At 36.5% G+C, this 10,137-nt stretch overlaps 1 protein-coding gene across 1 annotated transcript; it reads right to left on the bottom strand.

Moving 5' to 3' along the window:
* Window positions 1-2,055: 2,055 nt before the first annotated feature.
* Window positions 2,056-3,950, bottom strand: LOC107608289 (uncharacterized). Its single transcript, XM_016310129.1, has 4 exons — window positions 3,420-3,950; window positions 3,045-3,314; window positions 2,903-2,970; window positions 2,056-2,278 (listed from the first exon to the last, which is right to left on the bottom strand). The coding sequence occupies exons 1-4, from the start codon at window positions 3,948-3,950 to the stop codon at window positions 2,056-2,058; spliced, it is 1,092 nt and encodes a 363-aa protein (XP_016165615.1).
* Between the last annotated feature and the right edge of the window lie 6,187 nt (window positions 3,951-10,137).

The raw sequence follows: 10,137 nt of genomic DNA, 5'->3' as shown, positions 1-10,137 counted from the left end.
TCTTCAGTGTCTTCTTCATCTTCGAACACCACACGTTATGGCTAGTGCTAGCAATGCAGCTGGGAGCTCCAACAACCCACAATCATTTAGAAGCATCATGAGGAGAATGAATAGAAACTGAGATGCACGTCTGCCAGAATGGTGTGCATGCGGGTCGAGACCACTGTTGCGATGGTCAACGACGGATTCTAATCCAGGGAGACCGTTCATGGGTTGTCCAAACTACAATGTAAGTGTTTGATGCTGTTCTTTGTTGTAAATCTGGATGTAAAGTTTGAAAATTACTTTCCTGGGTTTAGATTGCAGGTAAGAGGTGGTGTGGGTTGTTTCTATGGGTGGACAAAATTCTAGAAGAAGATGCGGTAACATGTGATGGTAGAACCAGCTCTTCAAACGACAACGAAGAATGGAAGATGAAGATTGCTTGGAAGCTTGGAAGACTAGAGTCTGAAGTTAGAGTTCTCAAAATGGGGGGGGGGGATTTTGGTGTTTACATGTATGCTGCTGCTGCTGGTTAAAGTTGTTGTGCTTGTCTTAAGGTTGGATAGGCAACAGAGTCAATTGTATTTAGCCAAAAAAATAAGTGACATGTGATATGCATATGTTGTTCTGTTCATGTACTTGCACCTGTCATTTTGATTGAAAGGAATGCAGATTAAACTGTTTCACATGACTGGGCAAGAATAATTTGGAATTTGAATAAAGAAGAGGTTATATGTAAATAATTGTTCCTGCACTATTAATGGAATCATCTAATAGAATTAATCTTAATGGCATATCAGAGAACAACAAAAAGAAAATCTGGCACAGCTCAAGTTCAATGAGATCATAATCCATAATCATATATTCATAATGCAGAAAACATATTCAAAATAGGCATTACATAGCCAGGGCAATATTCGACAAGTATATCAAAAGTTCTCAACATATTGAGAACATAAGTTTTGAACCAAAAATCCCCAACACTTGGGTTCTAAATTAAGAAAGCACACTGTTTCATCAAAATAGTTAAACAAAATAATCTTTTCCTAAACATAATAATTCTAGTATTCATTTTTTGTTTCTGGGTGGTCGGAATTCAGGATTGGGAACAAACTTCATGAAGTTAGCAAGCCTTGTAACGGTCCCCTGTGATGCACCTTGCATAGGATGAGATGGATGAATAGTTGAGGGTTGATTGGTTGCAGGTGGGGTGGCAGCAGGTGGGGTGGTTGCTGCTTGAAAGCTACTTACTGGAGTTTCCTTTTCTTGTTTGGATGACTTCCTTTTGGGAGGGAGTTTCGGTGGCCTCACAGGAGGCGGCAAGACCTATTAGTGAAGACATGTAGAATAGTTAGTAAAAGTAATCAAGAACATGCACATAATAAGATTGAATGTCATTTAATTTTGTGAACCTCTTGAGAGTCATCGGTTTGTGACAACGGTGGTTGACTGACTTCAAGCTGAATTTCGGTGGGGGGTTCTGGGACAAGGGTGGCTTCACCACCATTAGCAGCTGGGGGTTGGACAGCAGCAGCCTCTACAGCAGCAACAGCAGCCACCTCATCAGCAGCTCTCTTAACACAGTTTCTCTTGGTGTGTCCTGATTCACCACAATGATGACAGTGATCTTTTTGATAAATTCTTTTCATCTTCGTCCTCTGCTTTTTACCCCCACTTGGCTCCTCATCTACATCCTTTCTTCTTTTTTTCGTAAGTGGACCTGGCTTCTTTCTAAACTTTGGTGCTTGTAGTCTATTATGAGGTGAATTTTCCAATAGGGCTTGACCTGGAATTGGATTGATATGGAAGGCATATTTGTTATTATATGCTTCTATTGTCAACCACTGATGACAAAACTCATCTGGTCTTCTACGAACCCTTGCCAATGCAGCACAAGCATGCACACATGGAATCCCTAAATAACATTAACACAAGACCAAAGATTACCAATATTATGCCAGCAGTAAGAAAAAAAATAACAAATCAAGAAACAAGTAAAAGTATATCACCACTCAATTGCCAAAAACCACATGTGCAGAGCCTCTTTCCCAGATCAACAACCATGTTAGTTGGCTACCCATGAACCTCGAATTTCTCATATTCAGAGTCACCAGACCACATTGGGACCCAACTCTTTGACTCCTTCCTTATCTTTTCTAACCTGCTACGCTGTATAGGTGGTAGAATCCCAGTGTTCGAACTAAGCTTCACTTTGTTCCTAGCGATGGACCTCATTGCATACATTCTGACTTCTTCTAAGAGTGTAACGATAGGTTTGGCTCTAACTTCTTTGATCCTTGAGTTAAAGACTTCACAAGAATTGTTGCAGATATTGTCTATTTTAGGTGCATTGCTGAAGAAAGCCCGGCTCTAAGAGTCTCTAGGCCACTTGTTCAAATACTCCCAAGCTTCCTTGTTAACCCTCTCAATCTTTTTGATACTCTCTAGGAACCCATCTTGGCTGGTGCACCTTGCACAATCCCATAGCAACCCTCTAAGCTGGAGATATTTCCACTGTTTATTGAAGTTCTTCCACAAATGCCACACACAGAATCTGTGATGGACCCCTGGAAAAACCTCCTTAACAGCATGGATTAGGCTCTGAATTTAAAAAAGAAAACAGTGGTGAAATACATGCTTTCGAGCGTCAAAATGATCCCGTAAGTTTTATAAGTGACTTCGGATTAGTCCCTTAAGTTTTATAAGTGACATCAGAGTCGTCCCTGAAGTTTTATAAGTGACATCAGATTCGTCCCTGTTCTTTACATCAGTTCAATATATATTTACCAGTTCATGGAGCAGTAGTCCATCTATTAAGTAAAGCAGTTGTTCAATTGTATACACAGCAGTTCAGCATATATAAGCAGTTCATGGATAAGTAGTCCATCTATTAAGTAAAGCATTGGTTCATTATATATACAGTAGTTCAGCATATATAAGCAGTTCATGGAGCAGTAGTCGATCTATTAAGTCACAGCAGTTCACTATCTATAAGCAATTCATGGTATTATCAGAGCAGCCAATACAAATTATACAACAACAAATACATGTCTAAAACGTACCTTCTGCATATCTGATATGAAATAGAGCTTGTTTTGCTTATAATCTCCCAAGTCTTGATGAAGTAATTCCAAGAACCACCTCCAGTTTTCAGTATTTTCAACAGGGACAATTGCATATGCAATCACATATATGTGATTGTTTGCATCTTGTCCAATTGCAGACAAGATCTGACCACTATGCTGGGTCTTCAGAAAAGCTCCATCCAAGCCTATGAGGGGTCTGTAGCCAGCCAAAAATCCCTTCTTACAGGCATCCAAGCAAATGTATATCTTCTCAAATATTGGTTCATCATCAGGGTTAGGCTAAGGGATAACTCCAACTGTGACAATGGAGCCTGGGTTACTCTTAAGCAATGTGAGCCCATAATCCCTCACCATCCCATACTGGGCAGCAGCATCACCATGCACAACAGCCCTAGCATTTCCTAAGGCCCTAGTCAATGAACACTTGCTTAGTTCCAAGTCACATTTTGTCTTAAAATACTGAGCAGCCTCACAGTGTCTTAGATTAGGATATTTTCGAAGCTTCTTCACCAATTTTCCGGCCAACCACTTCCTATTAGCCAGTCTATTTTTGGTTTTCCTTGCACAACTGTGGTCATCCATGAACGTCTTGATCTGCCAGTAATTGTTCTCTGTGTTGTTAGCAGCATACACAAGCCAGCCACAGTTCTCATCCTTACACACTGCTCTCATCCTTACATTATCATTCTTCTTAAACCAAATCCTGCGACCCTCTTGTATACAATATTCACGCACAGCCTCTTTGAACTCCATCTTTGTAGCGAATGTCATTCCAACCGCAAGCCTAAGCTGCCCAAACCTACCTCCATCTCTGAACATAGGGAAGACCTCATCCGAATCAACCTCCTCCAACTCATCCTTAGAGTTTGGAGGAGTCTTCATTTCTTCTGAGTGCCATGAGTCTCCACCATCAGATTCCTCATAACCTTCATCTTGGGCAGCATGATATGTTCCCATAGAACCGAACTTAGGAATTGGTCCAAAAAAAGTGCATCATCCTTAGAGCCTGAGTCAGCACACACGGGACCATCATCCTCAACCATTACAACCCTCTTTTGTTTAGAAGTTTTCTTATCTATCCTGGTTCTGAATTTCACATTTGTCTTTTTTGTTCCTACTGATGTCTCCACACGCACATCTTCCTCACTAGACACCACATCACCATCAGGCTGATATGGTTCATCCTCCTCACTACCATCACTAGCTTCACTATCTGAGGAATCCTCTGAGCTAGACAATGCCACACATTCTGTTTGGGGCTGTTTTCCCTTACCATTACGTCTTACATTAGTTCCACCAGCAGCTGCTTTTGTTAGTGGCCTCCTTCCATATGTTGCTGGTGCAGCAGATTTAACATTCCTAGTCCCTCTCCTTGGTACAGCAGACTTCTTGGTCTCTTTCAACTTCGACCATGGTTTAGGAATTTCAGTGGCTTGCAACATTTTTTTTAGTGGGTTTTTCGGCTTGGTTTTACTGGATTGAGCCACTGTTTTTGGGGGTGGATTGGGGTTGGACATAGGAGTTTCGGTGGGGTTGGGGTGTATTTTTTTTGCTGGTTTACTAACAGAAATTGAAATAGGTGGGAGCTTTGTAGTTGGGAGCTTTGTAGTTGAGACTGTTTTTTGGGTGAGAATACTGGTGTCATTTGGTGCAGAGGTTGGAGTACATTCTGTTGTGGTGGGAATTGGCTCGGCATCATCATTGGTGGTGGGATTTGGAGTGGGATTCAAATCCTGTATCACCATCAGCTCCTTCCCTTTAGATGAAACTGGCTCTGCTTCCTCAATGTACAGAGGTTCTGAGACTCCATGTTCGTAGTACACATGAATAACCCCTTTGTTCTGTTGAGCAAGGTAGCACATCTCCAAGAGCTCCTTGTCATCTGTTATAGCCCTTAGACCATTTTGCAAAGGCCTATTAGGCACCAGCCACCATGTTTGAGTCACCTTGTCATATCCAAGATTCTTGTGGTAGTCTCGAACAAAGAAGACATCTAGTTTGTCTGTATCAACTCCTGGCAACTCAGAGACATCTCCACCATTGTAAGTCACACCTCCATCAACATCTGTGATGAATGATCCTCCATGGTGAAATATGATGGTAATCAAATCATCACCCATCTGAAATTTTAAAATTTTTTTTCATATATCAGCCTCACTAACTTCATGCACATTACCAACTTACTAACTCCATAACTAAAACTGTAACTGCAGTGAACCCTTGGACATAAAAAATAAGTTTTCGTCGTAACAAAAACCCCCTTAGTTGGCCTAACCCCTAAGAAACCTACTTCTGATCAAACCCTAGCAAGTACCCCAAAACACAAGCATACATTCCGACACAAAACACTCGAAGAAAACGCTTTTGCCCCTTGTGAAGAATAGATTAACATCAAATTTCAAAAAACAGAGCTTCATCACATATTTATATTTTTTTTACGTATCTGTTTTAGAGAAACCAGCCTTCACAACTCTCTGTCTGATGTAGATGATGAAGGTGATTCTTTGGAGCCTTGGTTCTCCACCGAAATATGCTCCGGTAACTGCAATCACACTGACGCCAGTGATGAGGGTAGCGGAGAAGAAGAGAGCTCTGCTTTGTGTCGTGTTTGTGTTATGAGCGTGGAAGACGATAGATTAGTGTAACGTTGAGGGAGGGGTTTTTTTTGCCATAAAACGACGTCGTTTCATCTCATTTTGGCGCCACCCCATATACGACATCGTTTCTGCGCTGATAACGTGTCACCATCGACTCCAGGTCAGCTTTCCGGTTGCGCCAGCTGGACGAAATTGACCGGAAGGACGACTTTGATTACCAGAGCTCAACTTCAGGGACGATTACGACTAATTTTTAACTTTAGGGATTACTTTGAGGCTCAACGCTAACTTCAAGGACCACTTTGATGCTTACCAGTGTAATATTATATATTTAAATTTACTCATAATGCAAATGTAAATACTTCATCTTCTCCAACAGCAACAACAACATAACAAACTAAGTTATGTCGATCAAATATCAGCCTTTTCACGTTCATCAATGCTTACATATGTACAACTAAGAGCATAAGTAGCATTACTGTACCATGCACCAGAAGAGGGAAAACTAACAGTAATATGGGCTTCCAGTTAAACATTTTATATGTGTAGTGTGCCTAACACAAACTCATAGTAACTAGCAACTCATCACAAGTTATCCTACCGCAAATAAAATAAGGCAGGTATAATATAGGAATACAATGAAGCAAAGAAGAAAATGTTTTGTTAACTGGTAAGTAAATGAGCTAAGTTAAAATGCTACTTTACTAATCTAAAAAAGATATCTACACAAGAATTCAAGGCGACTTCCTTTTTCTGCAAGTAAACGAGGAAGGATTAGTAACTCATCATTTACCGTAATATATAATACTAGATGAAATATTCACTAAACCATCGGAGTAACTAAATAACGACAAGTAAGAACCTTCTCAGAGCTAGATGACCGAAATGCATCCCAAGATCTCTTGAATTCCAATTCCAGTTCATGTCTTTCCCTGATTTGATGGTTGAAAGATCATAATCACAAGTACACCACAATTAATGCATGGAACTTGAAATTATAGCCCAAAAAAAAGGAAAAGCAGGACCTGATCTAAACTCTGTCTAGACTACCACATCACCATAAAACTTTACATCTTTGTAAGCATCAAGCAATGTACGGATTTGTTAAGTTAATAATTGGCACATTTAAATTAAACCTAAAGCATTTGGTGAAGTCTTATGCTCGAATATCAAAATTTACAGGCAGATCCCCAATTAGAGCTAAATCCACAAAGCAGATGTGGCTAAGTGCCTATTTGACTGTCATTATCTTGATTAAAAACAGATCTTTTTTCAATGAAATTTTTTTTTTAACGTGTTTGGCAAATTTCTAATAGTAAAAGTAAAAGCACTAGAAAAATAAAAAAAAAATTTTTTTGAGAAGTTACAATTTACATCTTTTTTTAAAAGATCTTTTTTCTTTAAAAAAAGATATTTTTACATAATAAATAAACAAAAAAGTATTTTTATATTATTATACTCAAACATAATTGATAGATAAAAAGATATTTTTACAAGAGATATCCAAACATAAAATTACTTTTACTTTTTCATAAGATCTTTTAAAAAAAGATAACTCAAAATAAAAATATTTTCTTAGAAGCTCGTCCAAACAAACCCTAAGCTTCGATAACTGAAAGAGTAATAAAGCATGATATTACTAGCATTTGAAAGAAAAAACCTGAAAAGTAGCTAAACAATTGCTGACATTGAAAAATAGGAACGAAAAGAATTGAAAGAAAATGCAATAAGTGAATGAGAAGAGAGAAGAAAAGGTGAATGAACCTGGAAGCAGAAGCAGGAGATGAAGAGGAAGAGGAAGAGGAAGAGGCATTGGCATTGCGAGCAGTGGGGGAAGAAGCGGAGGAAGAAGAATGAAGTGGATCTGGAGATCTGGCAAATTCAATGAACGCACATCACTAAAATCCTAACCAAAGGGGAAAAAAATCAAACCTAACAGAATGGATCGGAATCGGCGATTAGGAGGTTACTTGCTTGAAGACGACGATTAGGTGCCGAGATCTCAACGACGAAGGCGACGACACCTAGACTGCAGAAGAAGATTGTGACAAGACCTCAGGAGACGGCGACGTGACCGCAGCAGACGATGCCAACGGGATCTCAGGAGACGGCAGCGAGAAGCAGAAGACGGCAGCGAAGAAGACGACAATGGCGTCGGAGATGACAATGGTATCTGATTGGAGAAGATGAGAATGGTGTGGGTGAGTTAGAGTTAGTGAGGGTAATTTAGATAATATCCTTTTTTTAATTAGCGACTGTTTTTGTGACTGATTAGTTTATAAAATCGGTCGCTAACTTAAAAATTAGCAACCGATTTAGTGACTATAACTTTAGTGATTGAACTATCAATCAACCACGTTTTATTCTATTTACCTATCGATCGGTTGCAAAATCGGTCGCTAAATTAAAAAATAGCGACCGATTTTGTGACCAAGAGTCTCAAGGACATTCTTTCTTTTGTTTTGGTTGCTAATTTGGTCGTTAAATTAAAAAATAGCGAATGATTTTAGCGACCATTTATATTCTGTTTGTATAAAACTAATCGGTCGCTAATTTGGTGACTATTAGTGACTGATTCTGTTAGTCACTAAAATCAGCCGCTAACTTAACAATTAGCAACCGATTTAGCGACCGGTAATTTAGCAACTGAATTAGTGACCAAACAGTTGTTCACCCTATTTCACTATCAGTTACAAAATCGGTTGCTAAATTAAAAAATAGCGACTGTGACCAACAGTTCCAAAGACATTACTTTCTATTTCGGTTGCTAATTCGGTCACTAAATGAAAAAATAGCGACCGATTTTAGTGACCATCTTTATTCTAGTTGTATTAAAACTTTATCGGTCGCTAATTCGGTTGCTATTAGTGACCGATTTTGTCGGTCGAATATAGCGACCGATTTTAGCGACGAATATTTTTTTTGTCCTAGAAATTTTATATTGGTCGCTAAATCAGTCGCTATTAGCAACTAATTTTTTCGGTCGCTAAAATCGGTCGCTATTCTGATACTTTCTTGTAATGATAAATTATAACTTAGAACATCTTTAATTATTATTTTTAATTATAAAAAAAATGGGCCAGCCAAAAAAGTCCGTCCTGCCTCGTCGAAACTCGCGGATTAGGCGGTGCGAGTTAGTGTGTGTTTGGATTACTTTTTGCATAAAATTGATTTTGCAAACTTGATTTTGATTAAAAGTAAGTTTGTATTGAAGTGATTTATGTTTGGCCATTTTTATATCAAAATGGATTATAGTAAAATAAATATTGTTTGGATTACACTATTCAAAATCACTTTTAGATGAAAAATTATTAAAATAGATATCAACTTAAATAATTTTTTTATATTATCTAGTTATTTTAATTTAGATATTTAAATAATCTTATTAATTAATTTTATAATAAAATTAATATTTATTTATTAAAATAAAAATAACATATAAAACTTAGCAAAATATATTTTATATTAAAAATAAGAAATATAAATTATATATAAGAGTATTTAATCAAATATGTTATATTTTTAAAATTTTAAATATTAACGTAAAAATGTTAATTTAGTATTTTTTTTACATCATATTTTTTTTTAATACTCTCAATAATCTTATTCTTAATATTATTTTGAAATTCAACGTTTATGATTTTATTAATACCTATGATTAATTTTTTTATTTAATTTATCTTTTTTTTAATGGGATCATAATTTATATTATAAAAAATTACAATAAAAAATTGTATATACCAGAATTATAATTATAAAAAAGAATACTAAAAATAATAAAATTAAATATTTATCTTGGTAGAGATGGAAACAAATCTAAAAATTTTTGATGATGTATTTTATATAGTATATTTTTAGTTCTTTTAGTACTCTTTTTTAGTACCTATAGTTTTTTTTACTATTATTATTATTTATGACTAATTTTTTGTTTAATTTACTTTACCTAATGGGATCAATAAATCATATTATGAAAAGATAATAATAAATATAATATACAAAAATCATAATTATAAGAGTGTATAATGTCAAATAAAAATTTAACAAAAAAATAAAAATAATAAATAATAGAAAAAAAGAGCTCATATAGAGAGAAATAATAAGAATTCCATAAATAATACAATAACATGTCTAAAGGATAAAATTGGTAAAAGAAAAATAGATGTTTAGTGTAAATGGCTAAAAGCCAGTTAGTAAAACGCAGAAGCTAAAAATTGTTGCATCTGGTAAACGTGATTTTGACTATAAAATCATTTCTGCGTTTGCCAAATCAAAAGTTAGCCAAATAAAAAATTGAAACTTTCAATAAGTTTAAACGTGCTTTTTTTTTTCTTCAAACGAGTTTGCCAAACACACCTTTAGTCATACTTTTTAATTATGGCGGTTTTAAATTTACAATCCAATTCTCTTTTTTAGTGAGTTATGCGGGCTAATCCGGTGGTTTCAGCCCGTTTGCCATCCCTAACAAAACATAA

Source organism: Arachis ipaensis, chromosome B1, assembly GCF_059453495.1.
Source record: "Arachis ipaensis isolate K30076 ecotype BB chromosome B1, ASM5945349v1, whole genome shotgun sequence".
In the NCBI taxonomy this organism is placed as follows: domain Eukaryota; kingdom Viridiplantae; phylum Streptophyta; class Magnoliopsida; order Fabales; family Fabaceae; genus Arachis; species Arachis ipaensis.
The sequence above is the reverse complement of the archived record's forward strand: the minus strand, read 5'-3'. Positions and strand labels throughout refer to the sequence as shown.